Raw genomic sequence first — 27,302 nt, 5'->3', positions numbered from 1 at the left:
AATACATAAATAACACTGCTTGCTCGGCCCTTGGGTGAGCAGTTCAGAGGTGTGTTCTACAAGCGGGACTGAGCCCAGTGGGCCACAGTTGTCACCTCCTCATCAAGACTCCCTCTGTTGGCATGCCTCCCTTTCGGGCCTCCTTCTTCACCCTCCCACCACACTTCCTGGATCACTTCCCAGATAAACTACTTGCACCTATAGCTTCATCTTCAGATCTGCTTTGCAGGAACCCAGATTAAGAACTCGGCCAGTTCTGGGGCTCTGAGTCCTTCAACTCCACCACTGACCCTCTGATAATCTCCCAATTTGACAACACATGTGGACTTGTAGTCAGCCAGTTTGTTTGGGCAACCACTTGTCTATCGTTGCATAATAATCCTGCCTGGTCCATGACTAAGCCCACACCATGGGCATGCCTGGCCTCAATCAGAGTAGTTCGTCTCTGGCATGATGACCGGTTCAGAAATAAGTCTATGAACCTAGTTGGTCCAATCACAGCCCTCCTTGGAGAACACTCCAGGCAGAAGCTACTGGAAAGGAGCTCTCACGACCTCTGGAATCTTACGTGAGCCTGGAGCTGCCTGTGACCATCCTTCTCTCCGCATGGACAGAGCCAGACTGAGAATGACGCTAACACAAAAGAAGGCAGAGTTTAGAGATACAGACAGATTCCTGATTACACGATCTCCTGGATGCAGCTATGCCTGAAACCTACCACTGTACCTTTCAATTACTGAACCAACAGATTTCCAGCACTGCCCCCTTTTTTCTTTCAGCTAGTTGCATTCTCATCACTTGTAACCAAAAGAATCTTTAATAATATGTAAATACTCATTTCTCTGATTTAGACCCTCTGCATTTTTAGATGCAAGAATATACAAAAGTACTTGCCCTCTAAGTTCTGGGCAAGAGACTCAGTCTGCCAGGGAGGGAGACTGAACAGAGGGAGGTATGGTGGGGGATTCTTTCAGCACAGACTATGGTGGCAGAGGTGGCTAGTGAAATCGGGGTCCTAAAATAATTTGTGGCAGTTGATCATAAGAAGCATAAACACAGTAAAACCACAAACCACTGCAACAAGAATGGGCTCCAGGAAAAAGGCAAAGGATGAAGGGAGGGGTGGAACGGGCAGGAGCCCTGCTTGGGGGAAGGAACCAGGGCAGAACACGGAACTCAGCCCCTAGCTTCCCGGCAGCCAATGGAAAGGCAAACCTGATGAGCCACACAGCTCACGTTTGCTCCCAAAAGGCAGCGCAGGCCAGGTGTTCAGGCAAGTGGCTCTGCAAACGTGCTTTTCCAGGTGGCCACATGCTTCCTGGGTCCCAGGGCTGGTAATGACCCACGGGAGTAGCACTCCGCCTGCTCACAACCTAGTTCTTGAGCATGTGGGCGTTGGCAGTGCAGCCGGGTCTGTGTGCTTTGTCCCTCGGGCCCCAGGCCTCCAGGTTCCCAAACCCGCCACTGTTGCTGACTTCTCCATGAGGCAGATCATTTCTAGACATGGACAGGTTTCTCTTGGTGCCGGTACATTTTTACTAAAAGCCCACAATTAGCTGGACCATGCAGGAATTTTCTAAATGACTTTCTTCCCCCCCCCCCCCCCCCCACCACCCCAAGTAGATCAGCCTCGTTTTTCAGAGGAGCTGGAGAAGAACAGAAATCTGCCCAGCCTGCTCTCACAGCCCTTCCAGGATCTGGGACCCTCTCAACTGGGGATGAGAAGGTGATGGGGCCCTGTCTCCTCCTGCACCTCTCGGCTGCAGTCACAAGACAGAGACTGGGGGACATGGGCAGCCGGACTGCGCCTGGTCTGGAATTAGTCTTGCTCAGTCCCAAGAGCCCGAGAAAAGCCGTGGCCCAGTTCAGAACCACATTACGACTTTCATGGGCCCTAGACATTTCTGCCTTTATGGGCCTGTTCCTCCATAAAACATACATTAAAAATTACCTTTTATGACTGTAATGGTATAAAGACTAATATAATTCAGTCCAGATTCATTCTTGTATCTTCATTATTATTATATTCATTATTTTTCCCTGATTTGAAAAGAAGTCAAAGTTAAACATTTCGTGGGTCCCTAGATGTACCCTGAGCTCAGAGCCCTGCACCTGCTGGAAGGGGCAGCTGTGGGCCAGTGGGAATAATCATAACAGTGGCTCACGCCTGCAATCCCAGCACTTTGGGAAGCCAGGGCAGGAGCATGATTTGAGGCCAGGACTTTGAGACCAGCATGGACAACATAGTGAGAACCTATCTCTACAAAAAAAAATTTCAAAAGAAAATTAGCCAGTCATGGTGATGCATCTGTAGTCCCAAGCTACTCAGGAGGCTGAGGCAGGAGGATCGCTTGAGCCTAGGAGTTCAAGGCTGCAGTGAGCTGTGACCACACCACTGCACTCCAGCCTGGTCAACAGAGCAAGACACTGTCTCTAAAAAAATAAAATAGCAACAATAACCTGAAGTCCCAGGTGCTAAGCCCTGCTCAGAGCACTTCAACATGGCAGACTCTAGGGTTCAAAAACGTACTGGCTAAGCGACTATGGGCAAGTCAGTTTTCTCATCCATAGAATGGACATAATGTTAGTCCCTCCCTCACAGGGACACTACGAGGAGTAAAGATAGTAACACATGTGGCAGGCTTCCCCTGGAGCCAGTGCATGGTAGCATCTATTAAAGAAAAAATTATTTGGACACTTTAGCTAAAGACAGGAAGACCTAATTCAAGAGGGACCACTGAAATGGGGGTTTTGCAGTAGGGGAGAGAGATCGGGCTCAACTCTGAACACAAGGACAAGTAGGGCTTTATGGCCAAGGAGCAGGGTGGGCAGCCGTGGATGGAAAATTACTAGGAGGACACACAAGGGGTAAGGGGGATTATGGCTAAACCGACCTGACAGGGTTTTGCTGAAGGAAGGCTAAGGTGTGATAACATAATCGAGGGTGAGGGAGGAGGAATCTGGTCACATACCAAGGGTGTGGAATTTTCAATAAACTCATCAGCAGGGTTCTTGCTAAAACTGGACTAAGTGAGCCAAGGACGGAGCCCAAGGTCGGGGCCTGGTCGGAGAGAGGGCTCAGAGGAGCCGGATTCAAAGTGGATCAAAAGAGAGAGGCTTTGTCACATTTCAGTCCACATTGGCTATTACAACAAGTCATAATCAGTTAATTATAATAATTAATTTTAATACAGTGGTCCCTCTGTATCTACAGGGTATTGGTTCCAGGACCTTCCATGGATATCAAAATCTGTGGATGCTCAAGTCTTCAATATCTGCAGTCCTCCACCCCCAGACCATGACCTGTTAGGAATCAGGCTGCACGGCAGGAGGTGAGCGTCAGGTGAGTGAGCAAAGCTTCATCTGTGTTTACAGCCGTTCCCCATGGCTCACGTCACCACCTGAGCTCCGCCTCCTGCCAGATCATCAGCAGCATTAGATTCTCATAGGAGCGTGAACCTTACCGTAAACTGCACATGTGAGGGATCTAGGTTGTGGCTCCTTGTGAGAATCTAATGCCTGATGATCTGAGGTGGAGCTGAGGCGGCGATGCTAGTGCTGGGGAGCAGCTGCAAATACAGATTATCATTAGCAGAGAGGTCTGACTGCACAATAAATGTAATGTGCTTGAATCATCCCGGAAACCATCCCCACCCTCTGTCCGTGGAAAAATTTGTTTTCCATAAAACCAATCCCTGGTGCCAAAAAGGTTGGGACCACTGCTTTATACGAAGTGGTGTAGCATTTGCATATAACCTATGCACATCCTCTCCTATACTTTAAATCATCTCTAGATTACTTAAAATACCTAACACAATGTAAATGCTATGTACACAGCTGTTATTCTGTATTGTTTTAAATTTTCTATTATTTGTATTGTTGAATTGTTCTTTTTTGGCCAAATATTTTCATCTGCAGTGGGTTGAATCCATGGCTGTGGAACTCTCGGGTGGGGAGGGCCGACTGACCATCACTGTTTGAGTAGGGCCTGCCCCAAACTCTGCTTTCTCCTCTGCGCCAGACGGCACTGCCTTTGGGCTGAGCTGGTCCAGCAGGCGTCAGAAACCAGCCTCTCCCCAGGCGGACGCGGTTGCTGGTCTGTGCCCACCGCTGCCTGCCAGCTCCTTCCTAGACGCGGCAGCACTGCCCCGCCCACAGGAGCGAACCAGAGCCACGCCACCTCCGCCAAGCCCCTCGCCACCCTTGCCCGTTTCTCGAGGGGCTCCCTAACGACCAGCCTCCCGTTTCTTCCTGGCCAGGCAGGGCTCTTTCCATGGCAGCTTTAAAGTTTATCTCCCCGGATCCCGTCTCTCTCGTCTCTCTCCCGTTTACCTCCTCCTGGGCGTGAATACAAAATCCTTTCTCTCCACCACTTGGTACTTTGGTCTTATTACATCATCTGGCTGCTACATACTTCTCGGTTACTGTTTTCTGAGAACTTAAAAAGTCTTCTTCCTCCCAACTGGTCACTCCCGCAATGTGACCCTGTGAAAAAAGTACCGGGCTTTGAAGCTAACCGGAGGGGCTTTAATCCCAGCTACATAATTGACCAGCTGTGTGCTCTTGGGCAAGTTAATTAACCTCCCTGATCCCTGGATTGTTTATCTGCCTGGAGTTACGGAGACAATCTTATTTGCTTTCGTGGTGGGATTCCACTGGGTGGAAAGCTGGGGTTTTTGGAGGGATATAAACTTTGATGAGAACTTGAAGGTAGAGGAAAGAGCCCCCCACCTCCTGCCCCAAAAGGAGCCTGCCTGAAGAACTGGAGGTGGCTGCCTTGGGCCGGCAACCAACTTTCGTTGTGTGAGTGGAGCGACCAGGTGGAGAGGAAGGGCTGCATGCCTGGCACGGTAGAGGGGACTCTGATGCTTGGTGGAAGGAAAGAAAAGGAGGGGAGATGAAGCCACTGACAAAGGACAGAAGCCATGATGCCCCATGGCATGGTACGCCCAGTCTGTCCAAAACAGACGGGTCATCTCCTCTCCGGCTCTTTTCCTGCCTTCCCCATCTGGTGAGACCACAGTTCATCCCATCCCACGCCAAAGGACAGCCAAGGCGTCACCCTGATCTGGGGCTCTCTGGCCATCCAGATGCATGTTTCCAGCTGCGTAAAGTAAAACACATGGGCTTACAGAGAAAACTGATGACACGAAATACAATTAGTAAACTATTCAAACACACTGTTGTCTAGGAATTTATGTGCTGTTTCGTTAATATAGTAAACGACATTCAGTAGAAGCTCTAAGAAGCACACTGTTGGAAGAGAGCGTTCCGAGATCCCTACAAAAACGTCCGTGTGATCTGAAAAGGACGGGTTACTCTCAGTGAGTATGTCAGGGGTCCTGCCCCCACTACTGCGATTTGTTGAAGGAAATGATAAACGACAGTTTTGAGTCAGAGAAATAAAGATGTTATTGTCCCCCATCCAGGCTCACGGACCTCCTGAATTCTGTGGACTCTGAGCTAGGAACCCTTGACCTTGACTCTCTTTTTTCCTCAACCACCCAGTTCCCCAACTCCCCTAACCAGCCCCCAGGCCCTGCTGTCTTTACCTCCTGTGTGGTGGGGGTTCCCCATCCCCACTGATACTCTCCTGGGGCCTCATCGTTTCCGGCAGCCCCTCTGGCTGGTCTCCCCACCAGCACTCTTGCTCCACGCCATCTGTGCCCCACCCAGAGAGATCATCCCAAAATGCAAACCTGACCATGTCACCCCCGTGCTCCAAAATCCTCAGCGGCTCCCTATTGCCTGTATGGTAAAATCTAAAGACCTCTGGGAAGCACCAAGACCCACCAAGCTCTCCAGCCTCATCTCTCCACACTCCCACTCTCCCCACTCTCTGCCTTCCCACTCTTCTGAGCCACATGACGTTCCCAGAACACACCACCTCCCCAGGCCTTTGCCCGTGCTGTGCCCTCCAACTGGAACGCCCTCCCCAAGTTGTCCACCAAGCAAACTTTCACTTGTTTTCCAAGTCTCAGCTCCCCACGCTCCCCCTCTCCCATCCCCACTCCCTGGGCAAATGTGGGTGCCCCCATGCAGGGCTCGCCCCACACCATAGAGGTCAACATGCTTCTCCACAATGTCACAAACTTCATGAGGGTGAGGACTGAGCCTTTTTCCCTTGACTCTCCCAAGCCTAGTACAGCGCCTGGTTCCCAGTAGGCCTATCAATGAACGTCGGTTGAGTAAACAAATAAAAGATGGGGGGGAAAAAAAAAACAATAAACAGGCTGTCAGTCCTGCATAGCCAGGAATGGGATTAGTGGAGGCCAAATTTGACATTTTGTGTGCCATGATGACTGTTCTACTTTTCTTCTTTACGATGGTGAGATTTCCCACACTCTGAGAAAGACAAGTCAGCATGTTTTGATCTGTGGCGGGTGCTATAATCTCTTCCACACTCTCTATTCTTCGAGGGGTCCCTCTGTTATACGTACATACCACATTTAGGGAGCGATTATTTCCCTTACCCAAAGCCTCATCGTTTCGGTTTCATTAAGTAGAGAGTTCTTCCAATGCGTGAAGAATAGGATTAGATTTATAGAAATTCAATTTACATTTGGCTTTTTAGGAACGAATGTCTTACACGGCCAAGCCACTGCTCTCTGTGTCAGGCTTCCTGAAGTTCTAGTTTATGGGCTTCCTTTATTCCTTTCTGGTGCACTCCCCACTTAACCCCTTATGACCTGAGTCTCTTGAAATGACTCTGGGCACCTGGCCACCTGATCCCGTAGCTTTGTCTTAGAGTCCTCAGTCCCACCTGTCTGCATCATGTGATGCTGTTGCCATCCCATTCTTCCTAAAAACCCTCAAGGCCCTTGGCTCTGTGGTCTTTGCGCAAAACCTCTGCCCACCCCCCCACTTGCCCTTGAACTTCTGGATGTGTTTGATCATTCAGCGTCCTACCTGGAATCTCCCTGTGGTGTCTCAAAGGCAAATGAGCTCAAGCAGAGTAGTGACGTGTCTTCCCTCCACCCCAAACAGGCTCCTCATTAATGTCCCCATGAAAGGCACCACCGTCAGCCCACTCTGTGCAACCACTGCCCTCTCCCTCACGTCACAAATCCAGTGCATCACAGACCACGTGGCGTGTATCTCCTAAAGGCATCTCAAGTTAATCCGCCTCTCTCTCCCACGTGTGTTACACTCCTTGAGGGCTGGAACTGTCTGCTTTTATTCATCACTATAACCCCAGTGCTTGGCACAGCGCCCGGCATGCGATAGTCGAATGAGTGGATAGTGAGCAGACATTTCTACAAATGCTAAAACCGAGGCTCAGAGAAGAGAAGTGATTCACCCAAAGTCTCCCCATTGGTACAACCTGGACTCACCCCAAGGGAGGCTCCAGTTCTCCCCTCTGTTCGCAGCACCTGAGTTGGGTGTGCCCTTGGGCTGCTGGCCTGAGGCCCATGGCCTTACCTGAGAGCACCGTGAAGACGGCCGCGAAGGCGTTGAGCTTGAGTCCGTCGATGACATTGCTGGAGTGGAAGAGCTCAAGACACATGAGGCTGAAGCCGACCACCAGCAGGAGGATATACAGCACCTCGGAGACCACCGACAGCCACAGAACCCCTGTCCAACAGAGGCAGAAAGGCCGTGAAACGAGGGGCCCACCCGGCAGACTCTCCCTGCATCCATTCCACCCCACGCAAGTCCCATCCCATCACCAGGGACCGGCTTAGGAACCCAACCCTAAGTCAGTCAGAGCGTGGCATTCTCTGGGTGGTTGTTATTGGGGAAAAACTTTTATTCTGTGGCTGGACGAGACGCTCCCCTTCCTCTTCCTCACCTGTCAGGTGATTGCTATTGGGAGCCATTTTAGGGCCACGAGGCATCAGTTTAGGATGGAGCTGACACTCTTGTTGCTGAGCAGAGTGACGGAAAGATGACATCACCAGGCCACTCACCAGCCCTGAGGACTACCCCATTCTAGACTTTTTCTGTGAGAAAGTTGCCCTATTGTTAAGTCAGTTAGTGAGAGGTTGTCTGTCACCTGCAGCTCTAAGTGTCCCAAATCATACACACACATTAAGCTTGCCCTCAAGGGACACCTGCACTTTTGTCTGCCCTGTACCCTACCCCACTTTTTCCTAGAAACCACCACAGTTACTCCAACAGCTTCAACCACATGGTTCTTCTGAGAGCTGCCATGTTTTGGTGTGATCCCGCCCTCCTGGGTACAGATGATTCGTCCAATATGATCATCTGACCTAGAATTGGCCAATCAAAGCCCTTCTCTAGGAATCTGTGTGTAGAACCACAGAAACAGACCAAGAGGGAGAAAGAAGCCCAGACAAGAGCCCAAGGACTGTGACCGCGAGGACTTTGACCGCATGAACAAGGCCCACACTTTAGAGAAGGGACTACGGAGCAGGCCTGGCCAGTCGGAGCTGGACCTGTGACCCAAGTCCATTCAAGGAGAGTCGGCCACGGGACTTTTGCAGGGAACTATTAGGAAAGAGAAGCCCTTTCTTTCTACCAGTTTTGAGCCTGGAAGGATGGAAGGATGGAACTTACTAAACCACCAGGTGGCAAAAGCCTTCCTGAGAGTGAAGCCAATGCCGAGGCAGGCAGAGCCAAGGGACAAAGGAACACTGTGTCCTGATGACATTGTTTAAGCGCCCAGATCCCGCTGTGCCTGAAGTTACCAGTCCTTTCTTCTTTCAATCTCGTGAACCAATTAATTACTTGTCTATGCCTAAGCCAGTCCGAGGTAGAATTTCCATCACTTACAAACAAGAGCCCTCCTCTTCAGCTTTTCTGTTCTCCGAAGCTGTCAAACACGTCCTTTCCTACCTCTCTCTCTCTGCCTTTGCACAAGTTGTTCCTTCTACCTGGAATGTCCCGGGGATATCCGATAAATACTATTTATCAAATGAAACAAACAAACAGCCAATGCTGAGTCCCTATCTGCTCCCTGATGAAGAACCCAAATTCTGAAACACCCACTATCCTTGCTAGCACAACAGGGCTTTTAGAGTTTTGGAGAACTTTTCTTTTTCTCTTTCCTCCTTTTTTTTTTTTTTTTTTTTTTTTTTAATGCTACAAAAATATCGCATCTCCTGGGCAATTCCCTGGATTTCTGTAAGAGAATAATGTGCTCTTGGCAGCCTGGATGTTGTTAAAACACCCCCTGGCACTGCACACGCACAGCGTCTGAGGCCCTTCGCTGGCCCAAGGCCCACCCGGCAGCAGGGTGGAAGGCAGGAAGTTCAGGGAGCACTGAGCCCTGCCAGGCGGGTGGCTGCCCCCGGGAGGTTGCGTCCCCAACTCCAAGCCTTCACTTCAGAGCTGCTGCTGCTTCTCTCGCTGCATTTCCAGAACCCTCATCACAGTGCGGCTCACTGACTCAGCTGCCACCCTCGCACGGCCCCCGTGCCCCAGGGGGTGAGCTCATCCCTGCCCACATGGGCCCGGGGCCAGGCCTCCCCCTCCCACCTCCCCTCACAGCAGGGCCAGCTCTGCTCTTTCAGACATGATGGGAGATGGGCTGGGCCGTGGGGGCTGGATGCTGCGGAAATAAGTTAACTGTGGAGAAACCGGCACTGCTGCTCAGACGCCGGGCTGGGGCTGTGCTAGATCGCCAGGTTTGCTTCCTCGTCTTCTCACTGGGCTCAGGGGAATCTATCTGAAAGTTGCAGCCCGCCCAAGCCATGGAAATTCACAATAATAATAATAATTGTTGCTGTTGTAGCAACACCAGTCAAAATAAGGGCCAAAAGTTATGAAGTCTTTATGACGTGCCAAGTCAAAAGGGACAATGTTGATGTCCCACCCAATCTCCTTGGCTTTCGTTTTAGAGTTTCTTTCTTTGGAAGACTGTCCGTGGGCAACGGGAGCCCATTTTGTCCATCTTTGTTTGGAAAGTGACTAGAAACTTACATTTCCCTTTCGGCACTGCTGTCACCGAGTGGCTGACCAGCAGGGTCCTGTCCTGTGGCTTTGGCTGGGACAACTCTGAGATGTGTCCCATACTGCAAAGCCCCCACGGGGTCAGACTGGCCTGACATCGTCCCCTCACTTTCCCTTCTCCCTTCCCTGTCCTGCAACCCCATTCCCTCCCCAGCCTCCGCAGGGAGCATTGCCTTTGCAAATGACTTTGCTATGCGTCCTCGTCCTCGTCTCAGGGTCTGCCTCTAGGGAATCTGACCTCAGACTCAAGTATTCACATGAATGATATCCCCAAATCCTCCTAACAACCCTGCAAGGTAGCAATGCATCACCCATTTCACAGATGAGAAAACTTAGGTTCCTAGAGATTAAGGGACTGTTCTACGAAGCTAGGTCATGCACAGTCTAGATTCAAATCCGGGCTTCTCTGGCTGCAGGACCCATGATGGGTAGTGTTAAATTAAGTGAAAAGCTGTCTCCTTACGTATTTTGAGTTCAGCCTAAAAGTTTCTCTAGTTACATAGTGAGCAGTAACCTAACTGAATGTGTCATCTACTCTTGTACCAATCACAGGGTTTCAGCCCATCACAAGCAGCCAGCTGTTCGAGCCATGTTCAAGTAGGGCAAACGCCCAGCTGTCACCAATCCAGCTGTTTCTGGACCTGACTTCTGTTTTCTGTCTGTCACTTTCTTTTTTCTGTCCATAAATGTTATCTGGCCATGTGGCAGCCTCAGTGTCACTCTGAACTCTGGTTCTGGGAGCTGCCTGATTAGCAAATTATTTTTTACTCAATTAAACTCTGTTCAATTTAATTCATCTAAAGTTTTTCGTTTAACAGTAGGGAGGCTGCAATCGGGAAAGAGTAGCCACTTTGAGATCAAATTCTCCCGCTCTCGGCCCAGGCCAAGGCTGTCACTGGAGATATTATCCAGTGCCCCAAGCAACTCCTGAGCCAGGATTCCAGAAAGAGGGTGGCCACTGAGTGGGATGGAGTGGCCCTTTGGTTCCCAGAGATCCTGAGCCCAGCCGGCCACCAGGCGGTGTGATGCGGAAGGAGGCTACAGGGTGGAGAAGTTGGTCTTGAGGACTCTGGGAAGCCTGGCTGGGAAAGCTGGGCACGACTCGTGCTCAGAGGCAAGTGAGGGTCCGTGCAAGAGTGGCACCGTGTTCCCGGCCTGGACACCTAAGCAGACAGTGATATTCTTCGCTGAGCATGGGAAGACACCAAGGCAGGAGGACGATGACACGCAGAGTCTACATTAGCTGCGGGACGTCCAGCCGAGATGTCCAGGAGGCAGCTGGAGCTCAGACAGACAGGGAGCGTTGGCAAGGCGTAGGCACTCACCTAGTATTTGCTGCGATTGTCAAACAGATGGTACTTGGAGCCAAGGGGATGCTTCTGAAAGCACGTGGGGCAAAAGAGAACAGGGTGGGACCCAAGGGGACACCAATACCTAAGAGGAGGGGGCAGGAGCAGAGGGCCGTGAAGGCGCAGCAGGCACTGTGGGTGCCCCCCAGCTGGCACCTGCATCTCTCTGCCTGGGGGCTTGCCCTGGCCACCAGAGCCCACTCTGCCCACCTCGGAGGCAGGCTGGACACACTGGGGCATGAAGGCCACCCTGCCCCCACCCCAGCAGCAGCCCTCCCCCAAGCCCCATGAAGGAGGTGGGATCTACACATTGTGTTTCCCCCCAGGGGAGAGGTGGTTTAAGGTGGTGTTGAGTCACAACATTAAGCTGTCTGAGCCAAAGAGGGAAAAAGCTATTTGGTTTCTCATTATTTTTAAAATTCTTATTGCCTCAACCAAAAGAGTCTCTGTGTGGCGCCAATATGTCCTTAACACCTTTCTAACAGTTGTCAATTTTTCATAACAAAGACAAGGCCAGGCCCCAGGCTCAGAATCTTCCGCAGTTCCCAGCCAAACTCGAGTAACATTTTGACAGTGACTTTGGGTGCTGGTCCTTCTCCATGGCCTGGTGCTCCTCCTCCCCCAGACCAGGAGTCTCGCCCCTTGGAACCGTCACCCAGGCCCCCAGCCCTGCCACTGGGTTCGTCAAATGGGAGGACCAGCTGGAGATGGGCAGGGGTAAGGAGGGGGAGGCCGGGGTATTTCTTCCCTGCTCCTTCCCTGTGTGAGCCGCATCTGTGCATGACCTCGTCCTCCTGCCTGGGGCTACTGCCCCCCGTTTGCCCTCTAGGACACTGTTCCTGTCCTTTTCCCCTTCCAGCCCAAGGGTAGTAACAGCTCCCCACTGCTGCTAGCCTTGGGGGGCCTCAAGTTCTCTTAGCCCTTCCCACACCTCTATAAGGAGTTCTTTCATTAAACTGTCTTCACCTGAACCGTCCGGGGAATCTATGTCCTGCAGGGACCCTCAGTGACACACCGGTTTTTTATGACCAAGAATCCTGGTTTCCACTTAAAGTAGCCACCTAACTGTGGGTCCCAGCACGGTGCCTGCTAGCAGCATCGGCATCACCTGTGAACTTGGGGTGCAAATTCTCCACCCCCAGCCCCGGCCTGCTAAATCAGACACTCTGAGAGTGGGACCCATTCTATGTTTTAATGGGCCCTCCAGGTGATGTTGGTACACGCTTAAATTTGGTGATCTAAAGTCCTGTTTTAAATGTACATGTAAAAAATGAGTCGTCTTCAGGAAAAACTGAGTCAATGCTAGGGTGGTAGGTGTTGGCGTCTGGCAGATGGAGGGTGGCAGGGGAATAATGACAGAATTGGGAATCACTGCAGAGTGTCCGGCCTGAGGCGCACGCTCACTTCGTTACTGATGCTACGGATGCACACACGTGTGAGAAAGGCAGGCAGAAATGACAGCCCCAGGCAGGCCAGCCGGGCCCTGCCTTGGTGACACTGGGGAAAGGCTCATCAGTGGTGGAGATGATTGTCCCACGCCTCTGAAACTTTCGCTAATGGCTCGATTTGCAGCGGAGAACAGGTGACCTCTGGGGGACAGAAGAAATGAAATGATTTCTCATCAGGTTTGGGACTGCGGGGTGACAGCTAATCCTGTTAGCTGCATTTTTTGCCTTTTTTAAAAACAGCTCCGTGACACCCACTCTGACCCTTCATTGATGGAATTGATGGGTTTGCGAGAATGATTTCACTCTCGCCCTGGATCCTTCCCTTGTGGAGGGAGTTTCCAGGGCCAGCTCCTTGGCCAAGGGGCAAAACAAGGGTGGGAACCGTGTCTTGTGTGACCTTGAGTGGCAGCCTGACCTCTCCGTCCCTGGTGGGGGGGTCCTCGTTCCTAAAAGGGGCATGACAGATTAGTTGTGAATATTCAATGAGACCAATGTGTGTAAATCACACAAGCCTGGCACCTGGAAAGTGTTGGAGAAAGTGAAGCATCACTATTACTTGCTAATAAGTATCCTTATTAGCCATTATAATAATTATTCAAGGCAGTAAGGCCCAGGGGTGAAGATCGTGAACCTGGGCCAGCCCACCCAGGTGACTCCTACTTCTGCCAAAGACGAGCTAAGACACCAGGCAAATGATGTGTCCCCATGAACCTCAGTTTTCTCACCTGTAAATTGGGCGTAAATATAGTACCCAGTTCACAGACTGCTGTAAGGATTAAGTGAATTCACCAATGAGTGTTTAGGGCAGTTCCTGGCCCATTAAAAGTGCCCTGTGAGATGTTACTGTTGTTGTTTTTTCCTCATGTGATGTAGGAGGATCAGGAAGCCTGGAACAAATGTTTATCAGCCCTTGGACAAATAAAACCTTTATGAGGATGAGAGGGAAATTGTTGCAAAGTCATATGAAATCCCAAGATGCAACGGCATTTCAACAGAAAACATTTTTTTCCCCTCAAAAAATCCATCAGTTTAATACATCAAATCAATAAGGCACAGTGCAGTGGCCGCTGGCTGCGAGATGGGTGACAGGCCTCCTGATACTGAGCATGTTAAATCATGTAAATGACGTGGGCCCGGACCTCTGGGGCTGGGGACGGCTCGGTGACAGCTGCCGTTTGCGAAATGCCAATACTGGAAGCTCAGAGGAAGGGATGCTCGGGGGCTGGAAGAAAAAGGCCAGAGGGACTTTGGGTTCACTGAGCCCCCATCCCTCCCCTTCTGCAGATGAGAATCTCAGGCCCAGAGAGAAGCTAGGACGTGCCCGTGTCACAGAGCCAGTCGGGGGCAGAGCCGGGGTAGGAGGCAGGGACTGGCTCCATCGGAGGCACAGGGGCTGGAATTCGGGGGAAGGGGATGTAGCGAGACCAGCACGGGGTGGCTCCACCAGGTGTCAGCAGCCTGGAGCTCAGACCCTGCCGCCGCAGACCTCTGGAAGATGCCTTCGCTGCCACAAGCCTCAGTTTCCCTCTCGGCAAAGTGAGTGGATTCTCCAACAAGCTGCCAACAGGCCGAATGCAGCCCACAGAAATGTCTTGTTTGGCCCACACAGTCTTTTAAAAATATCTGAATTCATTATCAACATTTAAAAATAGGAGACTTCACATAAAAATCCAGATTTCTGGATTCATTTGCAAAATAGATGGATGCCGCAATACTGGACCGGCATCCTCACGTGAGAACAACTGTGGGGCTGAGCCGGAGCAGCCCCCCGCAGACCGGGCGCACAGACCCTGCCCAGCCCCCTCCAACCCTTCATGGCTCCCGCCTGGCTCTGGTGAGCAGCGTTTGCAGCCTCCCTGCAGGACTTTGTCTAAGTCGTGTCTGTCCCTGACATTCCACAGCAGTGCAACATTTTAGGACCCTGTATGGTCCCCCGGTATCTACAGAGAGGAGTGAATATCCCACAAACTCTGTTATCCAGCTTTCTCGGGGACCAGGGTTCTAGCAAACGCCACACCGTCATCCCATACACAAGGGTGTCGATTTTCAGAGGTAGATTAAAAGGAAGGACATTCAGCTCAGATGCCTGGGTTGGCTTATCTGAGCCAAGAGCACCGATCTGAGCTCTGTTCCCCAGAGTCATCCTGTCCAGACAGCCCCACGTCCTTTCCACAAACGCCCAGAGAGGGCAAATGAGTTGCCCAAGGTCACAACGCTTGGAATCTTCCTTTAAAGACTCGGGAAACCTTTCAGACTTTGACTCAAGGTCATAGAGAGACTTTCAGGGGCTGCTCTAATGGGACGTGCAAAAAAAAGCTGGGCAAGCAAGCACTTGGGAACATAACAGCACTCCAACACCAATCCACGTGCTACTTCGGAAACACAGGGCCTGGGTGGAGGCGGCGGGGGCGGGGGGGGGGGGGGGGAGCGGCGGGAGCCGGTGTTGGTGACTGTTTTCTGTGTAACGGTCTTTTCTGCAGCCTCACGACTCAGAATGAGGGCCACAAACCAGCAGCACCAGTGTCAACCTGGGAGCATGCAGAAAATGCAGAATCCCACGCCCCACCCAGATCTACTGACCCTGGAGCTGCACGCTAACCACAGCCCCGGCTGGCTCTGGCGCAGCGCGAGTGTGAGGGGCACTGCTGTGGAGGGTGACGTCCCAGTGTCTCCATGCAGCGTGCGGTGCCCTCGACAAGACGGAAGTGCAGCTGCCGGCGGATCATTCCATCCCCTCGTGCCCCACCCCTTGGACTGCTGTCCCCTTCTAGGGGCAGCTGGACAACGACCCCCAAAGACATCCACATCCTGATCCCTGGATCCTGTGAACATGTCACTTCACATGGCAGAAGGGACTCTGCAGATGTGATTAAAGTCTTGAGATGGAGAGAGGATCCGGATTATCTGGGTGGGCCCCATGTGATCACGGGGGCCTCGTGAGAGGGAGGCAGGCGGCTCGGAGTCAGAGGAGGGGTTGGAGTGATGTGGGGCCGTGAGCCAAGGGATGCAGGTGGCCTCTAGAAGCCAGAAAATGCAAGGAAGCACATTGTCCCCTGGAGCCACCCGGAAGGAACACAGTCCTACGACACTTTGATTTTAGCCCCATAAGACGCATTTAGAAATTCTGACCTCCAGAACTGTGAGATAAATCCACGTTGTTTTTAGCCACTAAGTTTGTGGTAATCTGTTACATCAGCAATAGGAAACGAATATGCCTCTTTCTTTGTGCAAGATCACCTCCTCCAAGAAGGCTCCCATGACCACCCCAGCACCCTGCAGCTCCCAGACAGACCTCAGCAAAGAAGGAAGCTTCTCCATCACCTCCACGAGAGATACCTCGTTGTGGTGGGAAGAGCCTGACTTGGGGTCAAACAGGTCTGGCTTTGACCTTGGCCCTTACCTGACCTAAGCCTCAGTCTCTTTAGCTATAAAGTGGAGTCAACACTACCAACCTTACAGGTTTTGCTGGCAAGTTCCATGAGGTAATGGCTGCAAAGCCTCAGACTAGTTCTTGGCACGTGGCAGGTCCTCAGTAAATGGTGACCATCAGCTGATGTCCTTTCTCCGCCACACTCACAATTGAACAAACTAGTTTATCATGGGAACGGATTTTGACAATGTCTTATTGCCCCTACGGTTCCACAAGGCTCAGTCCCTGTCAATTCAGAGATGTCTCTGGCAGACGTGCCCTTTAGAAATGGCTCTGTTGGGACCTGGGGACAATCGCCGAGCAGCTGAGATGTGTCATGGTGACCTAGGGCTTCAGCATCAGACTACAGTGATTTTTCTTTCTCTTCAGGATCCACAAGTGAATTTTGAAAATAAGCTCTGGCCACACAGGCTGGGGGCCTGGTGACTCAGAAGAACTTAGAAGTCCAAGGTTGAGTTCTGGCCCCAAAGGCCCCCCTGCCCTGCCAGGCTGCCTGGGGAAAGTCCTCTCCTCTCTCTGGGCCTCCTTTTCCCATGTATAAAAGGGGGTGGCAGTTCAGGCAAAGGAACTAAGATAGGGCAGATCAGAAGTCCCAGCCTGGCCCAAAGACGGGTCTTTGAGACTTTTTGTTTCATTTTGTTTTCTGTTGGTTTTATCCCCTCACCCAACCTTTACCTCCGACTCCTCCTTCTCTCTCTCTCTCTCTCTCTCTCTTTCTCTCTCTCTGTCTCCTCCTCCCTTTCTGTCTCTCTTACTGTCTCTCTTTCTCTCTTGGTAAACACATGGTATTTTTAAAAATTTGAGTCAGACACCACCGGCAATATTTACACGTGGGAAAATCACATGAAACTCTCGATTCTTTGGAAAATCTAGCAGACCAGGGCCATATTCCCACATGAAGACAGGGGCTGAGCCGAGTGGTGCTGCTCCCTTCAGGTGGGGTGGGTGCGCTCCTGTTTGCCGCAATCCCCACTCCTCCCTATTGTCTCCCACCAAAGACTCCAAGGGCTACAGCCCAGAGAACCATCCCAGAGTGCGGGCAGGGGCCTTTATAACGAGAGCTGTAAGCAAGCAGGGAGAGGGAAGGAAATGCCAGGCGGTGTGCAGTCATGGAGGGCAGAGGTGGGCAGCGCTCAGGGAGGAACCTTGCATGGGACACCCGCTAGCTCCCACTCCAGCTGCCACCTGCTGCCACCCTCAAAAACATGCCTGTGAACATGACATGGGGCTGGTCGCTGCGGAGTGGAGGGGAGAAAAGAAAGAAAACGCTTACTTGCTGTGAGGTGGCAGTGTCACCCAGTGGTTGGGGGTGGCCTGGGGTGTCAGACCACCCGCAGGCAACCCCCGTCTCTGCTACTGGCTTGCCGTGTGGCCCTGGGCGAGCTTCCTCCCCCGTCTGCACCTCAGTTTCCTCATCCACCTCGGAGGGTGGTTGTGAGGATTACATGAGACGCATACGGAGGCACAACCCAGGTTCATGCGTGATGGGCCCCGATCCGTGCCAGCTGTCCCCGTGGAACAGCTGAGGCTTGGGAAAAATACTCGGCTGTCTCAAGCCTGACGGAGCCAGACGGAGTGGGCGGTGGGGAGACACCGGGCCACTCGTGACGTGGGTTCAACATTGGCCCGGGCACTCAGGACCACGCAGGCTCCAGCCTCTGCTCCTTGTTTCTCCGCACCGCCCCTCGCTGAACCCGGGGTCCCCTGCGCCCTGGTGGCATTCTGCCTCGCTGTCCCCATCCTGGGCGCTGAAGTCCCTCCTCTCCTAATCCCACCTGAAAACTAGCAGTCACTGCACCAAACAAATGTCCCAAACCCAGACTCTGTGTCAGGTACTACGGGGGTGCAGGTGGCAGCAAGATTTGACTCCAGGCCTCTGGGAACGCAAAATGACAGCCACATCCTACAGCACCCAAGGAGTGCCGAGCACCGTGCCGTATCCTCACAAACAGAAACTCGTTCCAGCTCCACGACTACCCTGTGGCTTGGGTGCCCTTGCTATCTCCAGGTTACAGATGACAGGGCCAGAGCGGGCAGGGAAGTGGCAGCTCTGGGACAGTGGCCGGGATCCAGAGCCCCTCCCTGATGCTGGGGGCCTGGCTGGTCCCTTCCAACCAGCATTTGAGGTAGGGGCTACGGGCTGCATGAGACAACTGAGAAGCTAGCGAGAGTAAAGATGTCATATTTTGCCACCCAGGTTCTTACATCCTCTGGATTGTGTCCATCAGCCCCTTGGGAACAGCCAGGGAAAGAATCTTTACTAAAGCGGCGGTTCTCAAGTTTATAAGTGTCTGTTAAAATGCAGCTTCCTGGGCTGGGCCCCAAGGAAACGGAGGCTGCAGGTTCGGGAAGAGGCTGGGATCTGCATTTGGAGCAAGCGCCCCAGGTCATTCTGAAAGACAGGCCGTATTATGAGACAGAGGCGTCTTTTTAAAACGTGAATCCCATCCCGTCTCTCTCCTGCTGCAAACTCCTGTGACTTCCCATTACACTTGGGGTAGACCCCAACTCCCTGCCTTGGCCTTTGACATTCCACCAAACTGTCAGGCCACTGCCCACCCTTTGTCGTTCCCTCACCCCAACACTCCAGCCACAGAGATGGTTCCCCAGGCCCTTTGCACTTGCTCTGCTCTCTGCCCAGAATGCCTTTCGCCCTGTGTCACTCAGCTGGCTGCTTCCTAGCTCAGACGTCACTGCCCCCTTCATCTAAGGTAGCCTCCATCCCATCACACCATCACGCATGGTCACTTTCCGCCCTTCCTCCTGTTGGATTTTCCCCGCCTGCATCAGTACTGGAAGAGGCGTTATTCACGGTTTGCTCAGGTCCAGTCTGCCTCCGTCTGTAAGGACAGTTCCAGGCTAGCAGGATGCCGTCTGCTCCGGCTCCCGGAACAGCATCTGGCCTGGCACGGGAGGCACTCAGCAAACACTTGCTAAATGAATGAGTGAAGAAATGGCAGCAGCCAAGAGGAGGAGGAGACAGCCAGATTCCTCAGCAGCAGAGGGGCCAAGGGAAGAAGCTGCTTCCAGGAGGAGGGAGCCGCCACCGTGAATGCCACCAAAAGGTCAAAGGAAGGGAGATGAGGACCGTGACTTGAGAAAAGGCCACGGGCTTTGGTGATTTGGACCTTCTGGTGGCATTTGGGGGAAGGAAGCAGATTCTCCAGAGAGGTTATTGCCAAGGGGAATCTGACTGCAGGGGTGGGGAGGGAGGGGTGCGAGGCTGCGGGGCAGAACCCAGAGGGACTGATGAGCCCTGGGAGGTTTACTCAAGCCTCAGAGCAGAGGCGGGAGGAGAGGAGGGCCACTGGCTTGGTCACCTGGTTCCACTGACTCACTCATTAATTCACTTTCTGCAAGCAGGGGCAAGGGAGGCCAGAGGCAGGGCCCTGGAGCCGGGTGGGGTGGGTTCAAATCTCACCTCCTCCACATACCAGCCGGGTGACTTGGGCAAGCGATTTAAATCTTGCCAAGCCTCAGTTTCCCCATCTGTAAAATGGAATAATGATGCCCACCTCAAGGGTCATAGTGAGGGTTCAGTGATGTTTGTGGAACACAGCGGGGTACCAGGAAGTGCCCGTAAGTGTAATCCTTTGTCTCCTTGTTGCAGCTGGGGGCTGGGCCACAGAGACCAGCAGCTTAGGGGCAAACCAGCCACGCTGAGCCAACGAGCCAGGCGAACAGGGGTGTGGGGGCAGAGAAGGGACCAGCCTGGCCCAGGCTGGGGAGTCCCCAGGATTTCTGGAGGAGGTGCTGCCTCCCTGGGTCTTCAAGGACAAGAGGGAGTCCAGGCAAGGTGAGCCAGACCCCGGGAGTGGGACCTAGGAGCTAGCGCAGGACCCCGAGGCCAAACCGTGAAGGGCGGGAAGCGGGCAGAGGAGACTGCTTGATCCCGAGGCAGCAGGGAGCTATTGGAGGCTCCCGCCGGGGGAGTGACACTGTCAGCCCAAGACTCACGCTGGCTGCCACGTGAGAGAGGGAGGGGCATGCCTGCAGTCAAGGCCACCCATGGGGAGACTCCCGTGGGGATCCCTGCAAGCAGCGCCAGTCACCGGAGCACTGGCCACCAAGGCAGCACCAGGCAAGACGAACGGACTTGCCCCCTGCGGACTCCAGGTCACGTGCGTCTGGTATGTCCCACAAGGACAAGTACCTAAAGGACTGTGGGACTCTCCCCAACTCTGTCAACCCTATTCCCACCACTGCATCACGGCCCGCTCTCGGTGCACAGGGAGGGGTCCACTGCTGAGACGCTGGGGCGGTGAGGGGAGCGGCCTCAAAGCTGGAACGAGCCCCCCGGACCAAGCCCTCCAGAGCAGGCCGGGAGTCGGGGGCTTCGTGGTCAGAGGGCAGTACCCTGGCAGAGTTCAGGGCTGTCCATGCTGCCAGATTTGGAAGTCCCAGACCCAGGAGGGCTCCAACCAAGACTGAGACCCCCCACCCCCGAGGTCCTCCATGAAGCCACTCAGGGTGCATCCCACTGGCTGGGCACTCAGTCACCTGTTTGGGACAGCAGCCACCTGAACGATGGCTTTGAATTCCCCCTCACCTCTGACCCCATCTCCTGCCCCCTCCCCCTGGCTCACATCCCTCCTGTCACAACAGCCTCCTTGCTCTTCCTTAAATGCACCAGGCACGCTCCTGCCCCAGGGCCTTTGCATTTGCTATTCCCTCTGCCTGGAATGCTCTTCCCCTGGGTCTCCCCAACCTCCTCTAAGTTTTACCTAAATGTTACTTCTCAGTGATGTCAGCCCTGATCCCACTATTTTAAATTGCCAACACCCGTCCCTAATACTCCCTAGCTGCTTCCTTTTTGTTCTCCCTAGCATTTAGCACCATTCAGCAGCCAAAGGGATCTTTGTAGAATGTAAATTGAATCTCCCCTCCTTAAAGCCCTCCAATGTTCCAATGGTTTCCCATCCCACAAAAAAAAAAAAAAAAAAAAATCCAAGTTCCTTCCAGGACCCTAAGTGCCCTGGCCCCACCTGCCTCACCGGCCTCAGCCCCCCCTTCCCTTCCTCTGCAAAGATCCTCCCCATCCACAAATGGACAAAACTCACTCCCACCTCAGGGCCTTTGCATGTGCTTCCCCCACCTTTGATAGACACACGGCTACGAGAACTCTCTCCCTTTCCTCCTTAAGCAAGGGCACAAGTACAATAATCAACGGGAAGCAACGCTCTGCCGCACGTCAAGAAGACAACAGAGAGTCGTGGTAACTGCAGCCGCCCGAGGGGCCCACATCCAGGGAGAGGCCACGGCTCGACTCCAGCCAACTCTCTGGAATGTGCGCAGGACTGCCAGATCTTCTGACTTTTAAAAAGAAGCCAGAAACCCTGAATTTTATGTGAAATCTCCCCATTTTGAAATAATGACGAATTCAAATTTTTTCAAACGTCAGGTGAATTAATGAAACACATTTGAGCAGTGGCAGGGCCCAGGACACCAGCTACGACCCTTCCCAGAGCTCAGAGACCCACTGGCCATCGAGTGCGTTTCACGTCATCGTTCAGATGGTAAAAAATTCATTCCAGAGAGGGAACGAGACTTGAACAGGGTCACACGGCTCCAGCATGGGACTTCTGATTCTTAACGGCAGATGTTTCCACAACTCCTACTATGCACCCAGCTAGACCACACAAAGGGGAAAATGCTGTTCAAGTTCATGTTCGGCATCTTTAAGGCATGGACAGAATAATGAAAAAAAAATGTTTGTGGACAGAAATCTTTTAAGGCTTATCTGCAAGGGTACATGAAGGGCTGGTTTGGCACAAAGGATGGACTTCTTCTGTCTGAGTAGGACATTTGTCTTGGCCAGGGGTTGGGGGGAAATAATGCATGATCCTTCCTGAGTCTATTGCGTGTGCAAAATGTCTATTTTTTTACCCTGGAACCAGACAGCATCTTTTTTCTCACTACCCCCCACTTCCCACCACCACCTTGACCAAAAGGATCACTCCGGCAGAAGAGTCTAAAAATATCTAGACTCACAACTTCAGGGGTTTGTTCTCTCATCTGGGAGGTGCCCACAAAGCTTTTGCCAATATAAATGGCATTTCCTTTGGTATTTTTAAAGATCAGAGAATCCAAGGGAATATGCTAGCTGGACGGGGCCTTTGAGATCGTAGCTTCCAAATGCCTTCTGTTTCAGGTTTAAAAAAAAAAAAAAAAAGTTTTTTAAGGAGGCCTGAAAGGTTAGATTTCCAGATAGTTCACAAAAGAAGAAACCAACCTAGTTAAAATCACATGGAAAAATAGATTCAACCTTACTAGTAATAAAATTTAAATTAAAACACCCATGAGATAGTGCTCATCGCCAGCATATTAAGCAAAGATCTTTCAAATAAGAGCTTGGGGTAGAATCAGATGGTGAAGGGAAAGTGTGTTTCTCTTGCGGAAACATTTACAAACTTCTCACTCAGAAGCCAGGCAAGCCCCTCCTTTCCCGGGCTCCCTTGCAGATAAGGACGGCTGTGTGACTAGTCCTGGCCACCAGGCACTGAGCAGAAATAACATGTGTCACTTCAGGGATGATGCATAAAATAGGTGGTGTGTGACCTGCCCAGCTCTTACCTCCTGTCACCTGCTGCGGGGCCTGGGGAGGCCGCATGTTGAGACGTTAGTGTGTCCATCAGCCTGGGTCCCTAAGAGACCACATTTGCTTCTGCCTGGGGCCCTCTGCACCTAGCTGCTCCCTCTGGAACCTTCTTTCCTCTTATACGTGCATGGCCGGCTCCTCTTCCACATTCAGATCTCAGTTCAAATATCAGCTTCTCATTAAGGCTCCAGAAAGTTCTCAACCTTTCCACCTACCCAGTGCTCCCCTCCCCTGGACACTCCCCATTCTGACATCTTGCTCAGCTGTCTTTCTATCACTGTCCCCATTTTGAAATGATCATATCTTTGCCTCAGTTTCCTCTTATGTGAAATGGGCAATTCCTAAAGGCCTTTTCCTCTCCAACATGACTCCAGAGAGCCTGGTGGATATTGACATCCCGTCTCCACCACCGCCGCCCCTCCTGCACCCTGGGCCAGCCAGCATCCCTCTGGGGAATAGAACCTGCTCTTCCTTTCAGAGACCACCCCATGGCCCCATTCTCAGCCCCTCAGCCCTTGTGGTGCGATGAGGCAGACTCTCTGCTCCCGGCTGCAGGGTAGGCTATGCCCCAGGCTAATCATCAGAGTTCTCCATGATTGGTTCAGAGACGGTCATGTGACTCAAGCTGGACCAATCGGAGCCAGTCCTGGGACTCTATAGAAACATCTGTCAAGAGGCATTCCCTTTCCACTGGGGGTTTCTAAACTGGGGTGGGGGGGAACCTGGAGCTTCCGGGAGCATCCCTGCCAGGATGTAGCCACCTGAGAATGGAGCCCAGGAGAGCCGAGCTGAGAGGCAGAGAAGCCAAGAGCACCGTTGGAGCATCTGGACCCTGCCACACATTATCGAGATCTGTCCCTGATCCCTGAGTTACCTGGGCCAGGAAATTCGTCTTTTGGCTCAAGCCTATTTGAAATGAGTTTTCTCTCTCTTACAGCCAAAACAGACTTTCACCTTCACTGTCCCTGTAAGGATGTCTGTCCTTACAGACAGAATGTCTGTTTATTGGTTAGTGTCCCCCTGGGGCTACGAGCTCCCTGAGGCCCAGGAAAGGGCCCCCAGCCTCTCTGCCCCTCCACTGCCCTGCGTAGCCCTGGCCAAGTGACCAGAGAAGACAGCAAGCTCGGCAGCTCCGGGGCCTTAATTGGGGAGCTGCTCTGTCAGTCCGGGAAGCGTCAGACTGTGTGATCTGAGCAATTAACCTTTCTACAGAGGCCAAGGCCAATTATATCCCGGGGGCCATCTGTGACATCTGTGTAACAGACCAAGTGCCTCAGCCTGACTGTCTTGGTTTTTATAGGACGAATGTAGCGTAATCAATCTCTTCTATCCCCAATGCTGTTGCCCGGGGTGAGGCCTGTGTCCTTCCCTGTGCTTGCAACAGCTTCCTAACTCCTCCCCACTTCCCGCTGACCACGCTTGTCCACGTCCACAACTTGTCCCCGGTGACCCCTGCAACTTCATCTGCAGCTTCCCCACCCCCACCCGTCTCGCTACGTGGCAGATTGCAAGCAGGGTCCCAAATTCTTCACCCCTACCGGGCCTGCGCCCTTTGCAGCATCCTCCCACTCTGACATTGAGCTCAGCCGTGGGACTTGCTTTGGCCAACGGGGTGTTACTGAACGAGACACAAGCACATTGCACAACCGGTGCAATGCCTCTTGTTTGCACCTGTCATCACCACAGGGACAGGCCCAGGCTAGTTTTCTGGAGGACAAGGGACCCATTGCTCAGGGCCGTGTTCTAATCATCCTCGCTGAGGCTAGCCGAGGTCAGCTGACAGTCAGCTTGCACCTAGACATGGGAGCAAGCCAGCCACAACCAGCACAGCCATCTAGCTGACTTCCCCATGTTTCAGCAATAAACACTCATTCTTATAAGGCCTCAGAGGGCTGTGGCCAGTCCACAGCATTATTGTGACAATAGAGAACTGATACATGTTACAGTTTCCCCCAAATCCCTTGAGCCTTGGCAAGGGCCCTTCCTGTCTCCACTTTGATCTGTGTCTTGGTCCATTTTGTGCAGCTATAACAGAATCCCGAGACTGGGTAATTTATAAAAAAACAGAAATTTACTTCTCACAGTTCTAGAGGCTGGGAAGTCCAAGATCAAGGCACTGGCATCTGGCGTGGGCCTTCTTGCCGCACCCTCCGGGCAGGAGGTGGAAGGACCAGAGAGAGCTAACCCGCTCCTGCGAGCCCCCTCTGTAGCAGCGTTAATCCACGCTTGAGGACAAAGCTCCTGTGGCCTAAAAAGCTCCCAAAGGCCCCGCCTCCCAGCACTGTTTCCTTGGGGATTAAATCTCAACACATGAATTTTAGGAGGGGACAAAAACATTCAAACCATAGTACTTGGCCCGGTCAACTCCTACACATCCTACAAAACTGAGCTCAGTGTCCCATCCAGCGGAGGCCTTCAGGAATGTCCTCTTCCTGCCCCGCTCCACAGGGTGACAGCTCACATCCCTGTGCCCTGGCAGCACCTCTGTGTTAAAACAGGCTGGACTCAGTGTGGTTCCAGTCCTGGTGCCAGCATTTACCAGCTCTGGGGACTTTGAGCCCATCATTCAACCTTTGTAAACCTCAGTTTCCCCACCTGAAAATGGGGATGATGACAACATCGCTCACCTCGCTTCACACAGTGTCCAACACATAGTAAGTGTTCCCAATCGTAGCTGTCATTCTTGTCACTATGGTGTTTATCTCATCAAAATGCAACTATTCACCTCCCTTATGAGAACCCAGGACCCTCACCTGGTTCAGCACTATCTGCCCTCGGCCCAGAAGGAGAGGACAGTTGTCATGGAATGACGGAGAAGGGGAAGGGACTGACCGGACACCTGCCCTGACCCGGCACTGCGCCCGGCTCTGTATAAGCCGCCACTGGGGGTTCTCTGCAGGCGGAATGCATAGTCCCATTTTATTGTTCAGAAAACCAAGTTTCAGGGAAGCAGCGTACCCTGCACATGAGCACACAGCCATGAAGTCACGTGCATCCTTCCATGCACCTCCTGGGACATATTGGGGAGCCCTTCCCAAGCAGGTACACATTTGGGACAAGGACAAATGTGATATCCAAGGGAAATGAATGATTTCCTTCAGGAAAAACACTACCACTAATGATAAAAGCTAGTATTTGTAAAGCATTCACTATACTACTCATGCCGTTCTAATCACTTGACCTATTTTAATTGATTTCATCTTCACCAAAACCTCTCTGAGGCACAGAAGGTTCGTTGACTGCTTAAGGTCACACAGCTGCTAAACAGCAATACCAGGATCTGAAGCAGGCTACTTGGTGCCGTGGAACTTTCTAGGCCCAGATGCTGAAGGGCTGTGGAGGAGGACAGGATACAAGGGGTGGAGAGGGCGACCCAGCACCGCCACTTCGGCCTGGGGCTCGTGCTCCATTCTGGGCTCAGCCTGGCTCTCCTGGCTCCTGCTCCGGGGTCAACGTGCCCCTATCTGCGCCCTCCTAGCCTGTGAGTTCTGGCGTGAGTCTCACTGCCGCAGACCACGAACCACACACTTCATGATTACAGGTACACACAGCCCTGGTCAGCCTGCATTACACAAGTAGGAGCCTGCCTCAGTCTCCCCAAGAGCCCCAGTCCTCTGCCCAGAGCCCCAGGACGCCCACAGTAGATCCTGCCCATTTCCTCCCTAGCAGCTACCAGCCCCTGCCCCCAGCCCCAGCCTCACCACATTCCCTCGGAGTTTCCTGGTGGCCCAGCACAGTCCGGCCCCCTGTCCTCTGTAGCCCCATCTCCTCTCACTCTCCTTCTTGCTCTCTTCACTCTGGGCATATTGGTCTCCTTGCTGCTTGGCTGCTCTTTGAATATACTGGGCATTTCCCTGCCACAGGGCCTTTGCACCAGCTCTTTCTGTTGCTGAGAACATTCTCCACTGCACATCCTCATGGCTTGCTCCTGCACCTCCTCTGATCTTTGCCCAAATGTCACCTTCTCAGTGTGGCCCTCTGTGGCTCCCTCTCACTCCCTGCCACTCCTTATACCCTCACCCCTTATTCCTCTCCACACTTATCGCCATCTAATAACACCATGTGACTGATGACTGACGTTTTTGAAAGTTTGTTTCTCTTTGCGAGTGCTAGCTCCATGGAGGCAGGAACTTTTGTGTCTCATGTATACCACTGCACCCCAGCATCGTGAGCCGCGCCTGCTACATAGTAGCATTCCATAATACTTGTTCAATAAATGAACAATTGATTTGTCAGCTTCAAATTCCAGCTATCAGGACACTTGCCACCTGCTTTGGGAGGGTCAGGCTGGGGTTTTGTGAGTTCCCGCAAACCCTACCGGGGTCTGACACCCCCATCCATGCACCCAAGCTCCCATCATGCCTCAAGGCCAAGCCCACCCAAGGTCAGACAACTGTCATGAAGACCAAAGGTCTGGTTGTTATGTTCTCAGATTTCACAGATCTTTGGTGGGTAAGTTAATATATTCAGTAACAACATTAAGATTAAAAATTTTAAGGTATGACGATAGCAAGTGTTGGGAAGAATGGGAAGCAATGGGAATCTTGACCCACAGTAGAGGG

At 52.4% G+C, this 27,302-nt stretch overlaps 1 protein-coding gene across 3 annotated transcripts in view; it reads right to left on the bottom strand.

The window, feature by feature from the left end:
- The window catches only part of GSG1L (GSG1 like), a 185,268-nt gene that overhangs the window by 52,427 nt on the left and 105,539 nt on the right, over nucleotides 1–27,302 (bottom strand). For 2 of the 3 annotated variants that reach the window (XM_069486679.1, XM_069486680.1), the window contains exon 3: nucleotides 7,423–7,575. The exons of the other annotated variant lie outside the window; for it this stretch is intronic. In XM_069486679.1, coding sequence (XP_069342780.1) covers nucleotides 7,423–7,575 — 153 coding nt within the window. The remainder of the gene's footprint in view (nucleotides 1–7,422; nucleotides 7,576–27,302) is intronic. 3 annotated transcript variants of the gene reach the window in all.

The sequence above is a fragment of the Eulemur rufifrons genome, chromosome 14 (genome assembly GCF_041146395.1).
Source record: "Eulemur rufifrons isolate Redbay chromosome 14, OSU_ERuf_1, whole genome shotgun sequence".
In the NCBI taxonomy this organism is placed as follows: Eukaryota; Metazoa; Chordata; class Mammalia; order Primates; family Lemuridae; genus Eulemur; species Eulemur rufifrons.
The sequence above is the reverse complement of the archived record's forward strand: the minus strand, read 5'-3'. Positions and strand labels throughout refer to the sequence as shown.